We start from the raw sequence: 25,817 nt of genomic DNA on the forward strand, positions 1-25,817 counted from the left end.
ATATCTATGTATATCTAGTAATAAGGAATGTTCTTGACTTCGGTCTGGCGACTGATCTATATACGACATTCACTTCACTCCATTCTTACCTTTGCAAAACACCAGATCTCATCCAAAGAGTGATTCTGTGATTGGGGCAAAAAGATGGCAGTTCCCTCTCAATCAGCTTTGGCTGACATGAGCGGTCCTCCATTGGTATCCGGTTCAACAGCATTGGATAGCACCTCAACCATTCGACAACGAAAGGTCCAAGCGTCAGATGTGAATTCGTCCAATATGAACAGTGAGCAACCAGGTTCTACAGCACAAGATACCAACAAGGCAGACAACAAAGAAGAAGAAGAAGAAGAAGAAGAAGAAGAAGTGAATTGGGGTAAAACAGCTACTGGAGAAGTATTTAAAGTACCTCAAACGCATTCTTTTTTACATACTTTATTAACTACGACACATAGATCTTCCCTTACACGATTAACTTTATTCTCATTGTTAGCTCAACCATTCTTGTTCTACCTTCTAAGAAACCATAGTATTCTGAGATCTGTGTTTTTCTTATTATACTTTGCTTTCTGGAGAGGTGCATATGACTTTGGTTTCGCTTGGTTGCTTCGTAAACAATCTGAAAAGAAGTATATCGTGAAATGGTTAAAAAATAAAGGTTGGTTAGATATCAATTCTGATTTGAATACTGAATCTAAAGATGAAAGAGAAAAAGGAAAAGAATGGGCAGGATGGTGGAAAAGAGAATTGGAAATGAAAATGGATAATGAATATAAATGGGAAAACGTTCCTCAAGAATTTAACGCTTGGTTAATGTTTAGACAATTAGTCGACGTCGTTTTACTCAAGTGAGTGTATGAGACTCATCCTCGCTTTCCTTCTCGTTAAACTTGATATTACATATCGTGCTAATCTTACCGTGGTACTGTACTACAATAGTGACTTTGTCTCTTACACATGTTTCGCTTGGTCCAATTTACACTTCCCACCTAACCACTCTGTCTTCTTCCATATCATAAGATGGTCATTTGGATGGTCTTTAATCTTATTCAATCTATGGGTAAAGATGGATGCTCATAGAGTAGTGAAAGATTACGCTTGGTATTGGGGTGACGCATTTTGGATGATGGTCATGCAACATGATTTAGTATTTGATGGTGTTTATGAAATCGCTCCTCATCCAATGTATTCCGTTGGTTATGCTGGTTATTACGGTTTATCAATGGGTAAGCGAAGTTTTTCTTCTCCCTTTTCGTATTGACGATGAAATAATTCAGCTGATGAGCTGATAATTGATAATTGGACATTCGATAGTCGTCGGTTCATACACCGTTTTATTCGTTTCCTTAGCTGCTCATGCTGCTCAATTCGCTTTCTTACTGTGGTTCGAGAATCCTCGTAAGTCACTCATCTTCCGAGCCAGAAATCCTGGAATCGTAACGACACACCCCTCTTCGTTCCAATATTTCGAAAGTTATTTATATGCTCATCTACCTCATCGTAGATATCGAGCGGACCTATGGTGGTGGTCAAAAACCTCTAGTTTCAAGAGCACCTTTATCATGGGAACGAAGCAATTCCGAAGCAGCTGGAGAAACAGGATTTACCACCATTGTAGAAGAAGGTGAAGGTCCAACTCCATCAGCTACTGAAGGTATGTCCCATACGATCTATGACCATCATACCGAAGTGGTGGATTCGCTGATAGTTGATCACTTTTTTACTCTATATTGTTGTAGGTGAAACAGAAAACGAATCTGAATTACCTGAACTTCCACCTTCAACAGTTGAGATCCATCCAGTCATTCGAAAACCTCGCTCAGATAGTATAATGTCTTCTGGTTCAAACACTGATTCAGGTTATTCCAAAACATATACTAGAAAAGGAGGTAACAATGCTAAGAAATCAAAGAAACTTTCGATGCACGATCTCACGCATAGATTCTTCAGGAAACCCGCCATCGTCCTCTCACAACTCGATTTGTTTAGGTAAGCCTACGTTATTTGTACCGGTCATCGATTGGTCATATAAGCTGACTCGACTTGCAGATCACCAGATTTCGCTTTGGTTCTTCTCATCACTTATGCTTTGTCGACTCTGATCCCACCATTATCACCAAGATTAGCATTAACAGGACATTTCATCCATGCCCTCTTGTGGAGATTATTCCATTCATACGGTTTAGGTCTACTACTTCGAGCTCAATCCAAATCTAAATGGCTTGTCAGACATTTCCTCAAACATTACCATTATCCCGGTGATGGAAATTTCGAGTTGGAAGATGAAGGTGAAGCTAAAGAAGATGTTGTCAAACGTGCAACCGAAGAAGCGTTTGGTAATTGGCAAGTGGTGTATAATATCAGTCTGGTGATGACTTACGGTAAGTCCAGAGGCCTCATCTGATCTCCAATTAACTTGAGCCGATCTGTGATCACAGCTGATTGAGGAGTTATACTCGTAGTCTCGTTCGCCGGGTTAGCTTGGAAGACATATCACTTACCTTCAGATTGGACTGTCAGCGGAACTATTCTGAGACACGTACTTGGATCAGTGAGTTTTCCTTGTCTCTTACGTGGAGCTTCACGAACTGACGGTTATCCAACGATCAGCTCCTCATCGCATTGCACGTTTGGTCTGCTGTATCTTCATACGAAGTTCTTGGTGATTTCGGTGAGTATTTCGGTATTTTTGCAACCCTTCTCTCCCTCCGGCATAGTGACTGGTTGACAATGCTGACGAGCTGATCTCGTGCATACATAGGCTGGTTATACTCTGATTTTTTCCTTATCGAGCAAATTCCTTCTCAGCTTGCTTACACTGGTATCTACCGATTCCTTAATAATCCTGAAAGAAGTATGGGAGGAGCAGCGTTCTTGGGATTATGGTTGATCAGTAACTCAAAACTCGTTCTCGCCTTAGCGCTGATGAGTCATCTGAGTCATTGGTGGTTCTTATCATTCGTCGAGCAGTGAGTCATTCCTTTGCGATATTGGACCATTGCCTGGTAATCCAGCTTCATGGTCAACTTCTTGCTCTAGGATCAATACGAATCAAGCTGATTACCATCGCACAGACCACACATGAAGAAGCTCTACGGTGATCGACTTCGGAAAGACGGCGGATTGACGAAGACCCTCAAAAACGTAGCCGATAAGACCCTTTCTACTAAAGGTGGTAGAAGAGGATCAGAGCTTCGACGAGTAGTTCAGGAGGTCAAAGGCTCCATCGAGAAGGTAGAAGAGAAAGTCACCGAGGCTGTTGAAGAGTTTTTGGATCATGGTGAGTCTATTGCCTCGCTTTTGGGATATTACAGATGTATTGACACTTTCGCGCATAGCCCGGCCGATGTTCTCCGATATGGTTCATGACACCAAGATTTTGCTTCAGCACTCTAGGGAAAGGATGATCATCACGTGAGTCGCGAATGGATCGTTGTCCGATATGCAGCTCATATCTTTCGTTGCAGTCGTGTCGCCAATGATATATCAGCCTATGATCCTTCCCGTTACTCCCTTACTTTACCTACATCTTCTTCTACTCCTATGCCTCGCTATCATGTTGGACAGCCTATTCGAGTATCATGGACAGCACCTTCCAACCATTCACGTAAAGATTGGATCGGAATTTATCGATTAGGTTCATGTAAATCTACTTTGGTCACTCGAATCGCTTCAGCTGGAAAATGGATGCCTATCTACGAAGAAGAGTGGGATGGTGATGTTTACTTGAATCCAATCGATCATCAACGTAAGAATGATGCTGGAGAAGTCCTATTTAGAGGTGAACAATTACCTTGGTTACCTGGTCAATATGAAATTAGATATCACCATGATGGTAAACATAATGTTATGAGTAGAGTCGCTCCTATTGAGATATACGGTGAGTGACCTCTTCAAATTATGATTTCTACTTCAGATATCTTTAATACAGGGATATAGCCTGATTTCTTTGTGATGTGTACAATAGTTTCAAAACCATCAAACCCAGAGTCCATTCGATCAATCAGATCTACACTTTTGAACATTGTTTCTCTGTCATTAGACAGCGATCCTAAATTAATCCCCAGATCAGCTAAGAACAAGATTAGACCTATGATTCGATCTGGTTCTGGGTCTGGTTCTAGCTTGGGCACAGGGTCTGGTCCTGCATCTCCAAGTGTTGGACAAAGTTTACTTTCAATGTCAAAACCCACTGGTGTTGGTAAATCGAAATCAAGCCAAACTCAGTCTATCGGATCCGCGTTGTCTTCTTTATCCAACGTAGAAGATTCGTCAAAGGTGCACTCCGAATCTACCAGATTCAGTAAAACTCCCTCTTCGGAGGTCAGAGAAAACGGACATGGTGATGACGGAATCACAGAAGAGGATTCTGCCACACCTATAACAAGATCATTCCCCATTCTCCATCCTGACAGAATGGATGTAGATTTGGATGTAGGAGACGACCCTGAACAAGATGATGTATGGAGTACTTCACCGTCTTCGATTGATCTTCGTATGCCACCACCTAGACCAAGTCAGAGACAAGTGACTCGAGAAGGGGGAGAAGAAGAGGGCGGTGAAGGGGATGGAGTTGGAGGAAATGGAAATGGAGAGAATCAAGGTGATCAAGATGATTTCATAATAATGACGCCGAATCAAGCTCAACGAATCTCGGATTTATCTCAACTGGCTTTCGGAATTGAAATTTCGAAAGACGTAGTTGTGGCTGAAGCAAATGTGGGTGCTTTGGCTAGGAGAATTGCTGGACAAAGAGGTTTGATAGCTTCCAGTGGGAGTGGTGGTGCAGGTGCTGCTGCTGCTGCTGCTGGTGGTGGTGGAGACAAAGCAGCGGGAGGTGGGGCATAAAGTTAATGGGACGCTTTGGGTGAGGGTCGAGGTGAAAGCTAGAAGAAGATAGCCGGTAACGGTTTAGGCCGGGGTTATAGACGAACGGAAGGATGCTCTCGGAAAAAGTGGGATGAAGCGGAAAGCGGAAAGAATTGGAAAGGTGTTGCAGAAAAGACCTGGACGATATGTCGTTAGTGAGCGGATGGAATATTTCATGTATTGGCGCAAAATGCATGGAACGATAGGAAGAGCGCATGGGGATGAAGTAAATCTATTAGACGTAAAAGGCATTTTCATTCTATTATGCATCATCCTTTTGAGTCTAATTATAGGAGAAAGACACGGTGCCGATTCTTCTAAAAAGCATTTATCATGAGCAAGACTGTGTTTCATATGGAGTTGTAAGGGTTTACATATTTTAATTTGATTAATGTACTCTATCTAAGTTAGTTGCATTTCTGTTTATTTTCTACTGAAGTGATTATCTTGATTCATTTTGACATCTTCATCATTCTAAATCTCATACTTTCTAATTCGTCTTTACATCCATCTAAAATCCCGTTCAATTCTTTACCTACTAAACCACCTGCACCACCAAATGATAATTTGCATTTATCAATGGCAGAATTCAGATTTTTCATCGCATGAATTATCTTGTCCATTTTTTCATCTCTCATTTTAGGTATGTGTATTTGATCACTTTCTTCTGTATCTGACAACGAGAGTAACTTGGCTTTTTCAGCTGATATGATGGTGGGGACAGGGTGATTTATCGGATAAACCGTGATGGGTCTTTCTTGGTCTTGATCTTTCGTTTGCGGTGATTTTGTCGATTTTGACAACTTTGATGGGCAAGTAGCTGCGGTGTAAGCTTGTGAGATGTGTGAAATAGCTATATCGAGATCTTGCGGTGTTTTAGGTGGATTGTGAATCAACGATGATAGCCTCAATAACGATAGTAACGGATACGAGGTATTGGGTATTGCTGATTGAAGTTTCGGTATTAACGTTTCTAAAGTTGATCGTGCTGTGGAGTATTCTAAGAGGACAGTAATCGATAGAAACGATTCGATCAGCATGAGCTATCAAACTTGATACATGAGTTATCGCGATGAACAAGCGATGCAAGAAAAGGGTTGAGAATCTTCTTTCCACCACACGTCTTTATAGTGGCTTCAACATGAAGAACGTGAATGGTACATACCTAATTTACCCTGTTCATCTCTATCCAATATTTCAATACCTTCATTTACGAGGGATAATACTTTACTCGAATCAATCTCGAATCCTTCCTCGCATGAATCGCATTTAGACATCATCCGTCCCGTTGATCCGTGATCTATTCGTTCAGGTCACAAATGTCAGTCAAGTCAGATGATTTGATCATAACACTCAATTTCGCTGGTGCCAATTGCTGGAATTCGTTCTCACCTGGCATTCTCGCCTTTCCTTCTTTTCCATCTTTACCAATCCCATTCCTACATCCAACATGTCTGATACACCATCTCGGATCCATCCAATTTGATTCATCATCTTTACTTTTCTCACATAATACACAATTACATTTGAATCTATATCTTTCTAGTATATCAGATTGTCTAATATGATAAGGACATGATATATCGATATACGAAGTCAAGATCTATAGGTATAGGAAAGGTAAGTGTAAGCGATGTTTGTTATCAGATTAGACTGAGTCTTAAATGATACATGGGAGAGAGAGAGGTCAGAGTGAATTGATAAGGAACATTAGACAACTCACCTCTTCACCCGGTTTTATATCTCTAATAGCTATTAATTCCATCCATCTCCCGCCATTTGGATAAACGACACATGCATTTGGATCACATGAATGATTCGATAATGCCAATAAAGGTGAATTTGATACTCCGATAGGAGATAGAGATGGTGATGAAAGTGTGAATGAATTTACGTGAAACTGTGAGTACGTTTTACACGACATGAATGTAAGCTAATCATTTCCTTGCTTTCCTCATTTTCAACTTGGCTCTTGAGATAATGGTCCTACACAGAGAGACACCCAGATCTGATCGAGCCATCGGTCTACCCACTCGAATCGTGTTCCAAAAAGACAGCAGAAGAGAAGTTCCCTGTTCGCTCACACGATCCAACTCACCGAAGAACATAGATTCATAATATCAGAAACACTTTCAAACCCATATTCTTCCAAATTAGCAGGTTCTAGTGTATTTTCATCTTCACCTTGTTTTAAAGGTTTGGAAGCTGATATGTAATGTTGAAGATGTTGTGCTTGTTGAGCTAATTTCATAACTTCCTTCTCGGGTGATAGTTTCACATCTGTAATAGACCAACGTAGATTCATTCGGTAAATTAGCATTGGTGAAACCAACTGAGATTGATGAAATTCTATGATCGACGTATCGGGCCGGACCACCCATGATTGTATGGGATCTAGGACTCACGAGATTCTAATGAAGCGATTTGTTTCCACTGTTCAAGGTGAAAGCCACTTGCGTTAGCAAAGTGGATTATGAAGGTAGCAAATTAGACGGAGTAGATTGTGCAAAGGAGGAGTAGGTAGTGGAGATGTAGACGATAGACAGAGAAATCACAAATTCGACTCACCCAAATACCATCTTTCCCACCATTCTTCTCTCTTTCATCTTTCCTTTTCCAAATGATTCTAGCTAACGCACGAACAGCATCTATACTTACCCAGCTTGTATCCTCATCGTTTTCCTTCCTATTTGGATAACTCTTGAAATACATCTTCTTGAATCTACGCAAGGCCATACATTCATGTTTATGTGTTGGCCAATCTGATACTTGACATTCCTACAATATTGGATCTCAGGATTTAGCTTAAGTCTCATCACAGGCGGTACGTTTTAGGTATAGTTTATAGTGAAGTAGGTTTTGACTGCATCACCTGTCTTGGGATGTCAAATTTTGGTGATATTCTGGACAAACTCACTTTTGAACAATAGTGTATCACCTTGCATAGACTACATCTATTTAATTTCGTTTTCAATTCGCCTCTCATCTTCTTCTCAATCCTTTCTCTTTCACTTGAAAATGTTGATATTTGCTTTTCCTCCAAAGTGAGAAAACATCCATGACATGTCCTCTGAAGATGTTGATTTGATAAAGTTGCAATTGAAGGTGGAGTTCTCAATATCCTTGTTCCTACATAACATCAATGGTTGACATGATCAGCTGCAATACGATTATAACCGGATCACAATTGACAGCTGAGTGCAACCTTTCGGTCAATCGAAGCGTTCGCTTACCAGGTTTGATCTGATTGATCGATATCAACCCTCTACCTCTTCCAGGTATGTTATGCGCTTCTAATCCAGCTTGATCCAACTCGGTTCCATACAGATCATGAGACTGCTTATCTTTCTCCACTTCTTTCTTCTTCGATGAAGACTCTGCTCTTTCATCAGAAAGCGTTATATCTCGACCTAAACGACGAGATAGAACCTCGTTTGCTTGTGCAAACAGAGTAGCGTTGTTGGAAACTGTCGTATCATCAGAACCATCACTATTGGAAGAAAACAGCTGATTCGACCTCTCTCCCTGCCTGGCCTTCCTACCAGCTTTCAAGTCCTTGAATGAACTCATGGGCACAGATGATTGCGAGGAGGACTCTTTGGCACTACAAGCAACAAGACATCATATTCCTTATCACTTCTCATCGTTATAGCTCGAACCTCTTTCCGAAATATCGACAGTTGAACGAAAACATAGTGGAGGTGATATTCGATTCACGTGTATCGCACGCGATTATCCAAGACAACCTCAGCGTGACTCCGACTGTACGAGTACGAGCAAGTGCTCTTCATGCATTCCTCGCACACCGTTAAGAAACCACTTTTGTGACGAAAAACGAGGGTTTACCCACACCAATAGAAGTATCTGCAGAACAGTGTGTAACAGGGAACGAGGCCTGTCATGATGCACAACAAAGACCGATACCAAGTGCCATTCAGAGAGGAGAAAGCATTGATACGTATAATGCTATGCTACAATGCATGTAAATGTGTTTTTGACTTGAATTGACTATACTTTGTATATTGATTTCATTATTCTACTCCCTTTTTCCCTTTGAACCACATTTAATGATGTTTGGATTTGTGAGCTTCAGCAGATTGTTTTTTAGCTTCATCTTTCTTTCTCAATTCCTCTTCTTCGTCATCCATGATTTGTTCATCCTTGACAGCACCGGAAGAAGGTTTGTTGCCGTGAGCCAAAGCGGCTTGAGTAGGGTGTCGTAAAGCTTCTTGATGTGCTTCTTCGGCTTCCTTTTCAAGTTGTTCTACTCGGTGAGCATCTTCAAGTGCGTTAGGGTGAGATCGCTCGTCTTTTCGATCAAGTCGAGAGTGAGCATCAGGAGGGGCAATCTCGAAGTCTTTTCCAGTTTGGGGGTTACCTAATTATTTGCAAGGCAGGAGTAAATATGATGAAGGGTGAAGGATTAAAAAGAAAACAGAAATGGTAAATCATCGTAATCAGCAAAATGATCGCATCGATTTGTGGGTAAATGAGTGACTTACCAACACCTCCGGTTTCGGGGTGCTTGGCACCAGCGGCATCGTGTTTGGTGTCAAGTCCAGGGTTTTGTTCAGCGTGAGTTTGAGCGTCGGCGACCATCTAAAGTTCATTGAGTGAAGGAAGAATTAGCATTTCCTTCACCTTCCATGGTATTCCATTTGTCGTCCGCTACGAAAACACGAGCTGTCTGTGTGACAAGAAGAGGTGACTCACTGTGTGTGTGTTTATTCGTTGTTCTTAGGTGAAAGTAAAGTGTGAAAGTCGTTGATTCGTCTAATTGTGTTGTTCAATATGTTAAATGTGTAGAAACAAGTTGAAAAGAAACAAAGTTAGACCACGACAGTTTATTTCGATTCGAATGGGAAACTCGCTCTGTGGTGACTAATTTGCAATTTTGGCACCAACCGTGAATGGATACATACGTCATAATTTCGATCACCGCGCTCTTGGGCCACGTGGCAGCTGGTAAATCTGATTCCGTCGGTTTGTCCTGAATGTGGCACTTCTTGCTTTCTTTGTTCACAACGGGAATTAGGAACGGTCAGTACGTCACCAGGTGATAAATCTCTCTTTTATAACCGAACTACCTCCTTTGGTGAGTCCGTGCGATAGGATACATGGAAAACACATGACTTTTGTGTTTGTTGGAATTTGATTATGACGCGTTTCTTGTCCTTTTGATTGGGAATGGTTCATACAAGTGTAATCTCGGTAAGCCGAGTGCGTCATTGTTTTCGTGTTGAATGACAAAACAGATGTTCGGTTAAGAGAAACATAGAACTTTAACCGTTGATGATGATGATGATGATGATGATGTTATTATACTCTCGAGGTTCCACGAGACACATACTATTATGTTGACATTCCACGTTTGAGGTATCCAAGGTTTGGAGGAAATCAAAGGTATATAAACTCACAAATCGTTTGCCGCTTCTCTTCTTCTTCTTCCTTTCTCTCCTTCACACAAATCAATTAATCCAAACCTTTCTAACACTTAAAATACTTAAACCCAAACAAACAAATTAATCACAATGTCCGACACTGGAAGACAATCTCTCACTGACAGTGAGTAACATATTCCTTTCTACATCCCTTCTTCATCCCTTCCCGCCTCGCCTTCCTTTCCTCCTTCCTTCGTATTCACTATCAGCCCTCCTTCAATTGCATACTCCACATCTCCTTCTTTCATTGCGTACATCCTTCCTTACCTTTTGACCCAAACTCGTCCCTCCTCTCATGGTCCATTGCTGACGATCTCTTCATGATTAGAGGCCGGTGCCGCCATGAAGCCCGATTCCGAGAAGACTTACCTCGAGCAAGGTAAAGACATGCTCGCTGGTAAATCTGACGTGAGTTGCTTTTGCTCTGACTCTTCTCTTTGTCAACACTCTCGTCACTTCTACGTCGACATTTGACATTATATTAACTTTTATGATACCTGATACTAGTCCGCCGCCTCATCCGCTCAACCTCAATCTCAAAAGTCCTTCACTCAAGAGGCCGGAGATGCCATCTCTGGTAACTCCAACGAGAACCAAACCTCCATGGCCGACAAAGCCAAGGTAAGCTACCATTTTATTGTGCCATGCTAGCATGATTGGACTTAGCTGACGAGATGTTTCTAGGATGCTCTCGGTATGCAAAAGTAAATTCTCCCTTACTAGCAAATCATAGTGACGGACTAAGAGTGAGAAGTTGATATTTGTAGCTATATGAAATGATATGAATCGTATGAAAACTCGCCGAGCTCCGCGACATCTGTTAGCTATTAGTTTTCCGAATACTTTACTTGAGACAGCATGATTCGAGATGGTCGATATATCGTTGTGTTTGACTCGACCGAAATACCCTCGCTTCAGCAGCGGTACTCACAGACCCTGATTATCAGTATGAGATGACTTGGTGATCTGTGAGACAGGTTTCCTAATTGATAGTATTGGAGACAAGTACCGCATCTGCTTGTAAAATAGATCATAAATCATAGTAAGGAAACTGTTTTTGAAAAGATATACATGCTTTTCTATGCGTAGTCCTGAATCATGACATTGTATTCCTGGGATCTGATACTTTGAGCATGATAGAGTTTCCAGTGGTTATAGTCCTGATTACCAGTAGAATCGATGCGTGGGACATTCATATCCGCCTGGGTTGTTGTCAACTAAGGCAAGTTGTGATCACATTTAATCAGCTATCTATTGATCTTTGGCCGCCAGACCAGCTGTAAGCTAGACCTACGATATTCTTGATGATAATCTTCTCCAGGATACCATTTTCCAATTTGAGTAATTTGAGTTACTATTGGTCTTCCTTTAAGACTACGAGTAAGAACATCGTTGCGTCAATATACGTTTTGATGGGATTACAACATGTATGATGACGACTAAAGAGTTTTTAGGGATATTATGATTCGAAGAATGAAAAAGGACTTACTATTTCTCTTGAACTTCAGCAGTGACTTTCTTAGCTAAATCTTCCTGTTCATTATTTTCGTAAAAGATTGCACTTCTATACTGACTGCCTCTATCTGGACCTTGTCTATCGACAGTCGTAGGGTCATGTGTTCGATAAAAAAATTCAACTAATTCAGCATATGATACTGATCCTTTAGCGTATGTGAGTCGAACAGCTTCGGCATGTCCTGTTGTACCGGAACATACTTGTCGATAAGCTACATGTATAATACACACAAGATGCAATGGGGCAATATCAGCATTCGATTTCTTCAAAACTTGTTGCTCGAATAGGAGAAATCAAGTACTCGATGACTGACATGGATTTTCAGCTTTGCCACCTGTGTATCCTGATATGGCTTTAAACTGGGGTAAATGACCATAATGTTTTGAGAAGAGATGTTCTGTTCCCCACTACCATATATCGAATATCAAATCAAGTCAGCTCTGTCTGCCATAAAGGAGCTGTGGACTTCTGAGCTGCACTTACGAAGCATCCAGAAGCGAAAGTAGCGTGCTCGACTGAGAATCAAAGTAAGAATTAGCGCAAAGGATTCCCTCCTCATGAAGTCTTTAGAGAAAACGTAAAAGATGGAAACGCATACTCACCCCCTTCTCCAGGTTGTACAATTTCTCTACCTCTTATGGCAGTAGGAACAGTCGGGCTTGGAGGTGGTTTTTGAACCATTTTAGTCGCTGATGAAGATGAAAATGAGGCTAAGAAGTTTCTGAGAGGAAGCATATACTGTATATTTGATGTAAAGAGATACGACAATAGAATCGCCGATGAGAGAAATACTACTGTTAATGGTTTAATGATGAACAAAGTTGTATTAATTTACCAAGATTAAATAGTTATGAATGAGGTCAAGAACGATCCAAGATGACATTCCAATACTTGATATGTATACACCATTGCTCGGTCGAAAGACTGGAAATCGAGTGGCGTGAGATGACGATCGTGATACCACACCTAAATGTGGAGGTTTACAGGAAATGTGGGAAATCGCCGTAGAGAAGATCACGAGAGATTGCCATTGTGTACGAAGTTATGCCACAACCAGGAATTATCATGTACTATCATCTGCATTTGCATTTGCATTATGATATATGAATATGACAGGACTGCCTGTTACCATCCATCTACGATAGTGTTACAGAGGATACACAGTAGAATCAATCTAATCTACGAGATAAAAATGATATACGATCAAATGACTCTTATTCCTCTATTATGTCCATGTCCATGTCCAAGTCCATGTCCATGACCATGACCATTAGCATGTGCAATAGCCATTTCTTCTTCTTCATAACCTATCGCACTTCTGGCGAAATGACAATTCCCATCTATGATATCTAACATTTGACCATCGTGATGATTATTACCGGCACCATTTTTGGTTATCGTGGATTGAACGGGCGCTGAACCTGTTCTGGACAATTTATTTAAAGTTGTTGAAGTGGGACATTTTACAACATCTAATGGAGGAGTTTTAGGTGGTATTTTATTAGTTTGACCTGAAGATCTTTGCATTGGAATTGAAGATGGATTGTGATGTTGTTTTTTCAATATCGATGATGTTTGTCTATTTTTCTCCGATCGAGTAGTTGGCAAACTACCTTTTCTCTCTATATTTGTGTTTGACGTTGACGTTGACGTTGAAGCGGATGCTGAAGGAAGTTGAAACGAGTTGGTATGTGAGATAATTGGTCTACTGGACATTCCTCTTCGATTGCAATTGTGATTTTGAATTTGATTCTGATTCTGATTGTAAATTGAATCAGGTAATAAAGAATGATCATCGGATTTCCAACCTCTTTTGATTCTTTGAGAATCTGATCTTTCGATAGATGCTGAACCTCTACGACGGCATAAGTCAGCTGCAGAAGGTGATCTTGCAGCTGGAGGTGCTACTGATATTGTAGAAGCTCTGATGGGTGGTGGAGGTGATCTATGCCTCGTACATCTTGACGAAGATGGTTTGGTATTGGCTACTATTGAAATTGATACTTTCCTTCCCCTTAAATTTGATGATGGACTGGTGACACGTCCATGTCCAATCATCGATGTAGTTGTTATCGCACAATCATCTGTCGAAGTTGGATATTCCATTTGATCGATATTGGCTGATCTCCTTTTAGGTGTATTGTTCACATACTCATTTGTCCAACTTATATCTGCCCAAGATGGTTTACTTCTCATTTCATGATGATTTTCTTCTTCATCGGAAGTGAAACCGCCTTCTTCATCTTCCACATAACCTTCATCTTCTTCTTCACTTTCATCTTGACCACATCCAGGTATAGGTAAAGGTGAATCGATCATGTAATTCTCTTCATCGCCATCATCATTATCATTATCATTCTCTTCCTCTTCTTCAATTTCTTCATTTTCCACTCTGCCTTTCACTTTACCCCAATTAGGTTTAACACATGGACTTCTAGGTAATTTGGCGTTGGCGTATGACGAAGTGGAGGTGGGTGAAACTGAAGTCGAACGTGAAGGTCCTGCTCTGGGTGAAGATACAGCAAAAGTCAATACCGATGGTCTTTTCTTCAATGCGGGTAAAACGGGTATTTCTGATTCCGTATCTTGCAAGGGTAATTTTGAGATACCTAAGCCGAAACCGGAATCGGTTGAAGGATGGAAAGGATAATGATTATCTCTATTATCTTCCGATGCACTTGTTGACATTAAGTCCCTTCTCAGAATTGGTTTCGAGCCGTTCCTATTGGGTGACGGATCGGTTTTTCTATTATTCTTATTGTTGTTGTTGTCGTTGGGATTCATGATTGATGCTGATTGGAATAAGCAAGTGATTAAAGAGGGTGAAGTAGTACCACTTCTTCTTCTTGAATCCGTCCAATCCGATGAAGAGAAAGCTTCGGAATCAGTCGACACCGTAGTGGAGGGGATAGGCACTTTTGCAAATGACAGTGTTTCAATTAGTGGTGAAGGTGGTACGGAGGGATAAGATGCATGTTTCGAGTAACCTTCTTCTTCTATGGGTGAGGTCACGAATAATGGTTGCGCGGTAGTAGAGGTGGATGGTGAAGGTAGAATTAAAGGACAAGTGGTGAAAAGAGGTTGAAGAGGTGAAGACATCTTGGCTGAGCTAGTCTATTCTGTAGGTCACAATTAATTGTATCAAACAACTAGTGAATAGCGGAAGGATTCTTGTCGTAACAGATAATGGATTATAGTCTTTCTTTGTGATCCAGTCGAAACGAGAGGAATTATTGCTAGAGTCTCCTTGGCTGTGGACTTTTAACTCTGTATTATACGTTCATTTGATAAGGGGTAAAGAGATACGAGACGATTTATGTGAGTGGTTATCTTCTCACAAAGGAGAGACAAGTGGATGGGTATTGATTTGGAGTGAGGGAGAGATGTGTGATTGTCGTATCCGATTATAGATTTAGAGATTAAAGGAAGGGAAGGGTCGTTATGATCTATTGATATTTATCATTTTGGCTGATTTTGTTGTCGTTCGTTTGTTGTTGGTAGTTGTTGTTACTCTTGTTCTTTAAAGATCCCTTTCCTCGTACCAAATGCGATGGGGAGGCTGTAAGTGGAAGATGAAACGTAGGGAAAGAGTTGTTTTCGTTTTCGTTTTCTGCTTGCTTTTTTCGTTTGGAAGAAAGATAGTTCGAGGTACCACCCACAAAATACGAGTAGTTCACAGAATGGACCTTTTTTTTTTCCTTTCGTGAGAGCAGATTCCGTACCTGTCTTTTCCGTATCTCTCTGTTGATGCAGGATACGACTGCTATGCTGTGCAGTAGGTAGTAGTGAAGATAAATCGAATATTGCTTATCAAGACCAGTCCTTTATTGGGTTTTGTTATTGCTTTTTTTTTGCTCTCAACCAACCCCTGTTCTGTTTCTTCTACTTGTAATCCTTTCTAATGTGATTTCTGATGCAGTCAAAACTCGTATTCAGGAATGCTCGTGTGAGTGACGCTAGGAGATGGGGAAGCGTTTACCTCACTAGTTTTTTCTAATGTGCGATATTTTTGGATATTTTTGGTACGACTTTTTCAGTTAGTAATCTTACTAATGATGATGACAGGGGATATAAGTCCCTTAGATTTTTCTCAGCAGTTTTCTAAAAACGAGAGTTCCTTGGAACCTGGAAACCCTCGAAATTATATTCTAGGGGCGGGGGTGAGATAGATTTATGTTACCTTGTGCTTCCTTCTCCAAGGGGCTTGGCTGCTGCTACCATTTGCTTATTCCTTCTCTCTTCTCTCTTTCCCTTGTTACTTTTTTGCTGCTTCACACCCCGTTCCTAATATCTTGAACCCGTAGTCAAGCGATAATGGGGAAATTTTCATCCGACACTTATTTTAATTATTACCCCAACTTTTACCACGTGTCACCACGTGTCAGGTACCTATCTAATAACCCCTTTGTTTCAGGTGATATGTGCGTTCATCATCCCATCGTTACATCATCCCATCATTCATTCATTCATTCATTCATTCATTCATTCATTCATCATTCTTCATCACTCCCCGCAATCAGGCTGACAAGCTGTATTCGACAAAATGTCAAGTGCGCTCACTCCAGCAGAGGTCAAAGATATACTCAAACAGTACAATCAACTTCAAATCGTTGGTCTCAGTCAAAAGTCCCAGAGGAGCACAATCAGCCATGATGGAATCTACAACCTCGTCAACGGGGACTTGGTATGGGCGTCCAAGTATGAGGAGGATGTCGTGAACAAATCCTTAGATTCCTCCAGCATTTCCACTGCTTTCGGCCACTTGAATGTAGCAGAATCAGACGATAACAGCTCTCCTCCCAATCCTTCAAAAGTCCGAATTCCTACCATCTTTGGGAAACACTTGGACACAGAATTGATCGCCTTTGGTCATTTGTGGACTGAAGTTTACCTTTGCAACTTATGCATTCCGAAGCAGAGGTCTACATTCCCTCTCATACTCAAGATTATATCGCTCCGAAACTATCCCAATTTCTGGCAAGTTGACTGGACCGACGAGGACCTTGAAGAAGGCAAGAAAACTCAACAGATGATATCCGCTAATGTGGCCAATGAACACCATGCCTACGTCAATTACCTCGCCTCTCTTCAAGGAACAGTTGTTCCCTTCCATTACGGTACTTTTCTGCTGACTCCCGATGCCAATCAACAGAAAAGACCGTACTACGATCAAGAAGGTGCGTTGTTCTATTCCGCTTGGAATAGTATAGCAATGTTGTTGGAAGATGTTGGTGAATGTGTGGGACTTCAAGAAGGATGGCCCGATGAACACGATGCCATCTTCGGATTTCTACCGACGGACGAGAGGCAAGTAGACCGAATCTCCTTCTACCTCCCTTGGGACGCTATGCGTAAGTTATGCTAATATTATACGACATTGTCACGATTTAGGCGCGCAATCAGAGACCTCTACAGCGAATTCAACAGGAGAGGGATCAGGCATGGTCAAATCGAGGCTCATCACGTCAGAGTTCGATACGTCGATAACGGGAACATTGTCCATTTCCCCTTCGGTAAACCCCAATTCAGGTTCATCGACTTTTCTCGGTCAGAGCTGGCATCCAAGGATGAGCTAGAAAGGAGAATGATATTTCAACAGGCTACTATTGATGCAGCCCTATGTATACGGGAGAAGTGAGTTGACGTTCATCCCTGCAGTGCAACGCCTGTATTTCCACTAATTGTGATTGCATAATCATCGCTAGGGATGGGAATCTATCTTTCTACTAGGATCCTAGAGCGGATGTGATACAATCAGAACTAGGAGAGTCAGATATGATTGTCAATCAACTTGTATATAAAGACATCGAATAACATTGTATAAGAGGGACCAAATGCATGAACTATTGCTGTGCTGTCTCTAGCTTCCAACGAGTGTGCGCTTTGACCACCCGACCCCTGCGAAAGGAGTGTTTTGGTGGATGGGCCCTGAATAGAAAGAATACACAACGACTTGTTTGCATGAGCCAAGGGCAAATCAGCTTCTTTGCTCAACAAACATTCCGTATGATTTGAATCACCATAGCAGCTCACCGATATACATCTCTGATATAACCCTTTCCCACTCATCGAACACTTTCACGACATTTATAAGAACACTCTTTCGTTCCCGCTTTCGTATCCCGGCCTGCCTCACGGGCTGATATCACCATGTCCATCACCATCAACGACTTTCTCTACAACCATATGCGGTCGCCTATGATCATGTCTGCTATCGATACTAGACAAGTGAGCACTACCACTCGCAAACCAAACTCTACTACGTTCAATTTGGTAGCAGCTGTAGGGAGGGAGTTTGAAGTCGACTACGAGCCAAAGCTGTTAAACGTGATTGAGGCCCATGATGAAGATTTCAAAAAAAATGCACCAACCCCACAGGTCTTGCTCGATCTGTCTTGCGCTTACGAGCATGTCATTCGTTACTCCAAAACCACTAATGAACACTCGGTTCAAGGGAGACTAGAGAATTGGCAATTTGCAGCGGTTGACATTCTGCAAAGGCGGGTAGGGGTAGATAGTACCTCTGAATTCTATCCGGATAACGAGAGTAAAGAGAGGATGAGGAGTTTGATCATAAGACCGAGGGAGAAAAACAGCCTGACCAAGGAGGAGAGGGAAAGTCTCCATACTCGCTCCAAAGCCAACAAGTCTTTAGATGTGGTCAAGACCGAAGATATCGACTCATATGTACAGACGAACTGTCTCTCGCCGATTCCTAAAACAAAGAACGGCCCACCAGCTTATCCTCGTCCCAAAGTCAATAAAGAGCCGGAGCTTTCAGTATCTGAAGAAACGGATTCCGCTATCAAACCTTATAGTGGAATCCCTGATTTCATCTTGGTCTCAGAGCCAGAGGTAATCAAGGTATCGAAGCCAACTCCCAAAAAGAGGAAGTTAGAAGAGCCGCTGGAATTAGAAGACAAGGATACAACTTTGGAACGAAAACTTATCATTGAGGTCAAGGTGGACGATATATTGGCCAAACCTGCACTCAAGAAGATTCTGAAAGAATTTCAAAGAGAGGGGTATAAAAAGTTTCGGTTGATATTGGAGCAAGGTGACCCAAAGTGGAACTCCAACGGACACTGGTCTGTCCCAGCTCCTGGTCCAAGGATAATTGGTTCAGCCACTCAGGCATTCATACATATGGCCGTTCAAGTGAGTCTTTCGGCTTATAGCCGCCTCCACGATCTCCTTACTGAAGCAAGCCATTCTCAGATTCTTGAGGAATTGACCTTGAACAAGGCTTCCATGGCGATCACGACATCGGGTAGAAGAAGTTTGTTGTGGAAATTAGAGGCTGAAGATCGCTTGCAGTTGAGCCCAATGATAGAACATGATCCGGATGTCGAAGGTAGCGTGCCCTTTATAAAATTGATGGCTGCCGTGTGCTACTCTGTCACTCGTGTTCCTCCTCCCATGATCAAGATCGCAGCATCATCAACCATTGATCTACCCACTGGATTGCCGGCCGAGTCAAGCTCGCGACCGACCAATGATCCGCCTGAAGCTTCGACATCAATAAGCAGGAGATCTTCACGACGGGGAGGACACAAGCCAGAGCTCGGAATCAAAGACGCGGATCTACAAGAGACCATTAGAGGAGCTGGAACGAGCAAAAGAGGTAAATTCAAGAAGGTTACAACTGAAGTAAGTATTCTTACATGTATCTGAGGTTGGTGATGGTTGACTCTTGGTGATCTCGTCAGCTCAAGACCAAAGTGTCAACCTTGTTCGACAGGAAGGGGAAAGGTAAGGCGCATCCTCAAGAATGATGCATTTTCGTTGTACTGCCAGACAGGTAAGTGTTCGACGATTGCACGAATTTCTGTGTATCATCAATGTCTGCACGGCTGAATAGATTGTGTTCTTTTTATCAGAAATCATTTGTCAAACATCATACTCAAAGAAATACATGCACAGAAGAACAAATATGTGTGATTGCCCTATTTCCCCTATTCACCCTGTCAAGCAACAACTGGATATCTCTCTACAGATCCTGTATGATATTCTTACATCACGATATCTCCCTAACACAACAGATTAGAACAAGTATACATCAGAGTGGGTGAACACTACGTCGTCCTGCTTCTCATTAGGGATCACGGCACAATTCTAGAGAGCTATCTACCAAGAACCTTGGAAGCTCGAAGAAGCTGAATACTTCATCAGCATTTCGATTCTCAGAACAAACGAATACATATGTGAATACAGATAATCTTTATAGAGCTACAACGATGGACAATGTATAGTGATGGACGTCTAGTAGAAGAAAATTTGAAGATGAATATCTATAAATGCGATTGGACTTCCTCAAATCTCTTTTTAATCTCTCTAACTTTTTCATCCCTCTTCCTCTTTTCCTCTTTCCTTTTCTCCGTTTCTGTATCGGAAGCCTTCAACTTCAATGCTTTCTTGACGATTGGATTTTCATTGTTGGTATTATACGTTGGAGCGACCAGATGGCCTAATATACCAGTTCTTCCGGTACTATCTGATCTTGCTATTGTGGCATTCAACTCCGGTGTACGAGGTGAAGATGTTGGATTCTCTGATCTATATTCTTCTGTTATTGGTAATTCAGACTCTTCTTTATTGTACTCATCATCCAGAACGGTCATGTCTAATTCCTGATCCAAATATGATAAATCTAGTTCTACTGTGGGTTGAAGCTGATCTCTTTCATGTTGTTGCCGAGATTTTTCTTTATCTCTATTGTCTTCTCCAGGTATGAACGCTAATGCAGTTGCGAAGTCAAAGGATATATCAGAATCCATACGAAGTCTCGAGACTGAGTTAAGTTGTGGATGTATTTGCGTAGGAGTAAGTCTATGATCAGTACGATCAGGAGTGAAACCAGATCCACTCTCAAAGGTTGTCGAAAGGAGACTAACATCAAGAGGGAAGATCGATTTCGTATTGTTTTGCTATATACAAGGAAGTTTCAGTCATGACGGTAAGCAGCTGTCAATTTAGATCGACTTGATCAATACAGATTGAAGGTGTTATATTCAGACTTACAGTTGCAGTGGTTGGAAGTGAATGCCGACTGGCTTTCCTCTCTTTCCATGCAGCTTTGATACCCCTAATAAGACTTGGATCGATGATGATGACAAGCTATATAATATAACGTATGGTAAGTCATAATTTCGCTGGGCTTATAATCGTTGTTCGAGATCGTGTGATAAAGCGAAATTACTTACTCCACTACAACATAATCCTCGACCACCATAAAGAAAGTAGTAAAGACAATATAACCATACTGTGTGATGCGATTTCACACCTCCTTGAGCTGCGATCAACAAGTCCCCCACTGTGACAAAACACCAATTAGCATTGGCGTTACGAATGAGGTTGTCAAAAGATGGGTGAGGTGGACTTGCCAATTAAGATTGTATTAATGAATAATAAAGTAACAGGATACCAAGAAATTCTAATCGCAATACCGAAGAATTTATCTGATAATGAGTTAAAATAACTTTGAGATTTTCTATTGTGGATTTCTTCTGTCGTATACCATCCTTTTCGTCTAATGAAATTACCAATTTTTTCACAAAACTCTGTTTCTTTACATTTGACTTTTCTTTTCTCCTTTTCAGTCTCTTTCCGTTTTGGTAAATGAGCTATTATGATTCCGTCGAGAGCAGATTGAGAGATGATTTCGGTATTGTTGGCGTTGGCTTGAGTGGTGGAAGAAGATAATATCAAACCATCTGATCCGGTCGTTAATGGATCTGATGAGAATAAGACATCATCACTTTGATCACTCCCCTTATCATCTTGATCAATCTTTTGTTTCCCTCTTCTTCCTCCAAATAATGCTCGACTAGTATTTCGACCTTGTCTGAAGAGAGTCACAAGTACCTAGAGGACGATTAGGTGAGCGATTGGCGATTAGGATATATACCCCAAGACGAAAGCAGGATGATCAGAAATGAAATGATAACGCACAATAGCAACACATGCCGTTGAGACAAAACATGTTATTATCGGTGTGATGTACTATTATGATACCTTTCGATTAGTTACAGAATAGGGTAGTTGGGAATACAACTCACAATTCCTTCCAGAAGATAATTAAAACGCGTTTTCCTTCCTTCTAATTGTTCGTTTACCAAAAAAGCTCAATCAGGACAAAGATTCGCTCAGGTCGTATGTATCATTTATAGATGTTCACTTACTACCGTTGATCCAACTGTGACCATTTTTCGTTTTTCTTCTGTCAATACGAATCCGAAAACAGGAAGTATCGAAGAGAAGTCGAAGAAAATCAACTCACCATGTATTCAAAGCTGGATCCCATCCAAAATGCTGCAATGCCGCTGAAGGCAAAGGAGCGATATATGCTATACAAATTGATATACCAATATACCATCTCTCCAGTCCTTGATTGCGGTTGAACAGGTCAGTACCCTGTTCCAATAGCTCGTTTACTGTACATAAAGTTTCGAGTCTGTTTCGATAGACTCACGTAGTTGGAGAGGATTCAATCCCAAGTTTATAGTGAGGAGAAGATTTATAGCGATGAACATGATCAATAAATCGACTCTACACAATCACTATCAGCCTTTAATATCACAACCCCGCGAATATCGACAGATACCACTTACACGTGCATTGAAGAAACTAGGAAATATACTCCTGCTGTACATGGTCTAGGACCCCAGCTATTATCAGGCCTGTATATGGAGTCCTGAAAAGTGTAAAAACAGATCAGTGCGTCTCAACGATATTTTGAACTGTGACCTCAAGCTTACATTGATATACAAACATAAGAAAACGAATGAATACCAAAATTCCCATATCATAGCTACCACCAATAATCTAAAAGAGACTCTATCTAATATATGTCGACATGTAGGATATGAATAAACCCATATCGTGAGACCTAGAACGATCAAGCACATAGCTAGACTAAGACTCGCCGCTACATTTGCGGCTATTCCAGCATTCTACAGAGTAAAAGTGATAGTACAGAATCAGAATCAGCTCTTTGTTTCCATATCATATATTCCAGTCGCAGATACAGGTAATACATTCAACACCTTGTCGATTGTGAAGTAAACTGAATATGTGATGAATTGATGATGTTAAGCCAAGAGACTTACCTTTACAACAGCGTTTGTTAAACCATAGTGTGAAGCTGGACCAGAAAAGGTCGAATTTACAGCGAGTGTGTCAAACATGATTTGCCCGATATTGGATCGCAATGTATGTTGAATTTCTCTCTCGAGCGCAATTATCAGAGAAATTCAGTTGGGCTTTGCCATATACACAAGTTGAGACTTTCTTTCCCGTATATCTGCCGTCCTAATCTGACCGATTACTGAGTACTGAAACCTGCCCGATGGGTCCTCCAGATGATGATAATTTCACGATTTGTTGATGTAATGGCTTGCAGTTTTATCCCGTTTGTGTTTGACTTTACTAATTAAGGTGTGAGTGAAGCATGCCAGATCGGTAGTTGTTTATATTGATCCTTGGAAAAGTGTGTTTCGTTACGTCCACTGTGAATGGAAAAGGAATGTGATGAGCGATTCGTGTTTGTATGATTCGAGATAGTGAGCTATTGAGCGAAATTCTGTTTATTGCAATAAAATAGGTATTACAAAGAAAGAAAAAGCATCTTTACCTTTCAGGAAGCACGTCAGGGAGATGATCTAAGGGCTTCTTTACAAATATTACATGTACCTTGGCGTCATATTGCAACAATTGTCCAAATTACGATCTTACACATGAAAGAAAAATGCAAACATGTCAAAGCAGAACAGCGAGATCATCGGAAATCAGGGCTTTGTTTGGGCTTGTTTGACGCAACCGCGGCAAAAGTCAAAAGTCTCTTTTTTTCCCACTTTTACGAAGAAGACTAAAGCTAATTATGATAGGTTTCCCTACCTTAGGGAGATTCCAGCATGATTTATCCCGTATTTGCTTTGAATGACAATATTATAATTCCGTATCCGGTCGATCGTTTTACAAAACGTGAAAGGAACCAAGGTGCTCAAAAATAGACCGTTCCCATACAAACGCTCGACGCTCGAAATGTGACCGGCCACTTCGTTTGCAGGGGTTTTTGCAGGGGCTTGGAACGATAATTTGATCGAGGATTTAATTTGTAGATCTGCAAATCACGTTGATCACGTTAACTCGTACCTTAATGTTCCTGAATCATCTCCTCGTTGAAAATAGAAACAAGGTCATCCTATTCTATGGAAGGGAAGGTATTATGCGACTACGATTATCATACAAGCTTTCAAACCAGCCTAAACTGTTTACAATTCTGCTTGACGTTTCATAAGATTCCCTTTCAGACTCATAGACGTTATCGCTCACATTACCAGTTATATTCTTACGAATAGAGGCTACTGATTGCTTTCTTCTTCAGACCTACATCAAGGGAACTTGGAACGATCCGTCCATATGAGGAAAGCTCTCAGAGGTTGTATGCTCTGGGACGCAATCTACTCTCGGATGGAGGAATGACAGATCCATACTCGTACCGCACATGCTATCTAGCAATCCAAGATAAGTCTCACCTGACAATGAATGAAACAATAATCTAAACGGTACTGTATCCAGACATGCCGAAAAGCGAGATCTCACAGTATTCAATAAGCACTCGTATTATCGTCGTCTTGTTCCAAAGATTGGGTACCGTCCTCGATCATGCTGTAGTTCCACGCTTCGTGACCTGTGAAGAAACTCCACATCGGCACAGGTAGCTGTATTAATTGGCAGTTTCGCACTGCCCATTGTCTAAAGCAAATCATACGACATATCCAATATAGTATCCCATGGCCGTTCAGTTCGTCTCGATCAAGAATTTACTTTCGGCGTGATCGCACGTGGGATCCGGGAAACACTGGAAATCCGAGAATGATACGGTCTGCAATATCCAGAAAAGTCGATGTCTTGATGATACGAGATATACAGGAAGAATGATCACACCAACATAAGTAGGCTTGTCGTTGCGCCCAAATACGTCTGTTCGATCTATCTATCCATCTATAGCTACTGCTCTACGGATACAAATTTTCAATAACCATAAGAAAGATCACTTTGATGGTTGTATAATAGGTATCTATGGTATTTCAATCTTGCCATCTTGTTACTGAGCACGTCGACCATTCCAACCGGAGAAAGATCACTCTAATTAATCTTGAATAATCTACTCTTCTTTCCTTTTCTCCATCAGGCTGATCAATTGATCAATCATAAGTCCCAAATCTTCCTGATAGACATTCAACCAGTCTTCAACACCTTTGACTCTATCTTGACCTCTTATGTATTCCGTTGGTAAAGATATTTGTAGATTTATATCCGTTAAAGACATTTTCATACCACCTTGACAAACCACTTTTAATCCTTCAGCACATTTACTTCCACCATGTCCACCGAATGTTAATAAACTTAAAGGCATTTTTACCCATTCATGAAATAGATGATCTAAACTATTTTTCAATATAGCTGGATAACCCCAATTATACTGTGGACTAAGAATGATCATTCCATCCCAGGCCAAAACGGTTTCAGACCATCTTCTGATCTTTTCATCAGAATACGAGTTCGGTAAAGATTATATAGGATGAGCTTGAGGTATAGTATCTTCTATGAGGAAAGGTAATGGATGTCCAGGTGAATAATCTAGATGGATAACTTGGGATGAAATTAATGGATAATTAGATGATAGACATCTGGAAAGGAAATTAGATAATCCACTGGTATTGCTTGAGTGTCGTGTCGATCCCAGTATGATACCAATTTCGAATGACATTGTCGCTGGGAGCTGGGAGCTGATGAGATGACCGGCTTATCAAGCTACAGTCAATATGTATTTGGCGTGACTTATCGGATGTCAAGTGAAAACGAAAGCGAAAGTCGTTTAGATGGATGGGATGTTACTACGATTTCGCTTTTAAAATCCTTTATATACCTATCCAACAGCAAAACAAAAACACAAAGACAATACAACCCCGAGGCCAATGGCTGGTATA

General features: G+C 41.1%; 10 protein-coding genes across 10 annotated transcripts; 4 read left to right on the forward strand and 6 right to left on the reverse strand.

Moving 5' to 3' along the window:
* Positions 1-144: 144 nt before the first annotated feature.
* Positions 145-4,845, forward strand: IL334_006955 (uncharacterized protein; the record flags this gene model as incomplete). Its single annotated transcript, XM_062938652.1, has 13 exons — positions 145-845; positions 937-1,223; positions 1,312-1,395; positions 1,502-1,651; positions 1,737-1,986; positions 2,047-2,378; positions 2,460-2,548; positions 2,608-2,668; positions 2,759-2,966; positions 3,072-3,277; positions 3,336-3,411; positions 3,465-3,877; positions 3,965-4,845. 13 exons carry the CDS (start codon positions 145-147, stop codon positions 4,843-4,845), a joined length of 3,738 nt encoding a protein of 1,245 aa, XP_062794703.1.
* A 473-nt stretch (positions 4,846-5,318) lies between these two features.
* IL334_006956 (uncharacterized protein) lies at positions 5,319-8,436 on the reverse strand (the record flags this gene model as incomplete). Its single annotated transcript, XM_062938653.1, has 9 exons — positions 5,319-5,866; positions 6,032-6,166; positions 6,259-6,469; positions 6,590-6,766; positions 6,965-7,146; positions 7,272-7,299; positions 7,435-7,644; positions 7,784-7,995; positions 8,100-8,436. 9 exons carry the CDS (start codon positions 8,434-8,436, stop codon positions 5,319-5,321), a joined length of 2,040 nt encoding a protein of 679 aa, XP_062794704.1.
* Positions 8,437-8,930: 494 nt separating this feature from the next.
* IL334_006957 (uncharacterized protein) lies at positions 8,931-9,465 on the reverse strand (the record flags this gene model as incomplete). Its single annotated transcript, XM_062938654.1, has 2 exons — positions 8,931-9,244; positions 9,369-9,465. 2 exons carry the CDS (start codon positions 9,463-9,465, stop codon positions 8,931-8,933), a joined length of 411 nt encoding a protein of 136 aa, XP_062794705.1.
* Positions 9,466-10,397: 932 nt separating this feature from the next.
* On the forward strand, positions 10,398-11,015 carry IL334_006958 (uncharacterized protein; the record flags this gene model as incomplete). Its single annotated transcript, XM_062938655.1, has 4 exons — positions 10,398-10,431; positions 10,636-10,715; positions 10,815-10,928; positions 10,992-11,015. 4 exons carry the CDS (start codon positions 10,398-10,400, stop codon positions 11,013-11,015), a joined length of 252 nt encoding a protein of 83 aa, XP_062794706.1.
* Positions 11,016-11,471: 456 nt separating this feature from the next.
* On the reverse strand, positions 11,472-12,558 carry IL334_006959 (peptide-methionine (S)-S-oxide reductase; the record flags this gene model as incomplete). Its single annotated transcript, XM_062938656.1, has 6 exons — positions 11,472-11,524; positions 11,602-11,681; positions 11,797-12,034; positions 12,137-12,230; positions 12,307-12,338; positions 12,426-12,558. 6 exons carry the CDS (start codon positions 12,556-12,558, stop codon positions 11,472-11,474), a joined length of 630 nt encoding a protein of 209 aa, XP_062794707.1.
* A 468-nt stretch (positions 12,559-13,026) lies between these two features.
* IL334_006960 (uncharacterized protein) lies at positions 13,027-14,922 on the reverse strand (the record flags this gene model as incomplete). The annotated part of the gene is made up of 1 exon (XM_062938657.1): positions 13,027-14,922. The coding sequence occupies one exon, from the start codon at positions 14,920-14,922 to the stop codon at positions 13,027-13,029; it is 1,896 nt and encodes a 631-aa protein (XP_062794708.1).
* Positions 14,923-16,366: 1,444 nt separating this feature from the next.
* On the forward strand, positions 16,367-17,399 carry IL334_006961 (uncharacterized protein; the record flags this gene model as incomplete). The annotated part of the gene is made up of 2 exons (XM_062938658.1): positions 16,367-17,174; positions 17,227-17,399. 2 exons carry the CDS (start codon positions 16,367-16,369, stop codon positions 17,397-17,399), a joined length of 981 nt encoding a protein of 326 aa, XP_062794709.1.
* A 574-nt stretch (positions 17,400-17,973) lies between these two features.
* IL334_006962 (uncharacterized protein) lies at positions 17,974-19,598 on the forward strand (the record flags this gene model as incomplete). The annotated part of the gene is made up of 3 exons (XM_062938659.1): positions 17,974-18,981; positions 19,042-19,473; positions 19,533-19,598. The coding sequence occupies 3 exons, from the start codon at positions 17,974-17,976 to the stop codon at positions 19,596-19,598; spliced, it is 1,506 nt and encodes a 501-aa protein (XP_062794710.1).
* Positions 19,599-20,114: 516 nt separating this feature from the next.
* Positions 20,115-23,009, reverse strand: IL334_006963 (uncharacterized protein; the record flags this gene model as incomplete). The annotated part of the gene is made up of 12 exons (XM_062938660.1): positions 20,115-20,750; positions 20,845-20,940; positions 21,027-21,136; positions 21,207-21,687; positions 21,775-21,825; positions 21,882-21,922; positions 22,005-22,018; positions 22,103-22,208; positions 22,295-22,371; positions 22,434-22,516; positions 22,581-22,775; positions 22,932-23,009. 12 exons carry the CDS (start codon positions 23,007-23,009, stop codon positions 20,115-20,117), a joined length of 1,968 nt encoding a protein of 655 aa, XP_062794711.1.
* A 1,982-nt stretch (positions 23,010-24,991) lies between these two features.
* IL334_006964 (uncharacterized protein) lies at positions 24,992-25,597 on the reverse strand (the record flags this gene model as incomplete). The annotated part of the gene is made up of 2 exons (XM_062938661.1): positions 24,992-25,369; positions 25,481-25,597. The coding sequence occupies 2 exons, from the start codon at positions 25,595-25,597 to the stop codon at positions 24,992-24,994; spliced, it is 495 nt and encodes a 164-aa protein (XP_062794712.1).
* Between the last annotated feature and the right edge of the window lie 220 nt (positions 25,598-25,817).

The sequence above is a fragment of the Kwoniella shivajii genome, chromosome 10, assembly GCF_035658355.1.
Source record: "Kwoniella shivajii chromosome 10, complete sequence".
NCBI classification, from domain to species: domain Eukaryota; kingdom Fungi; phylum Basidiomycota; class Tremellomycetes; order Tremellales; family Cryptococcaceae; genus Kwoniella; species Kwoniella shivajii.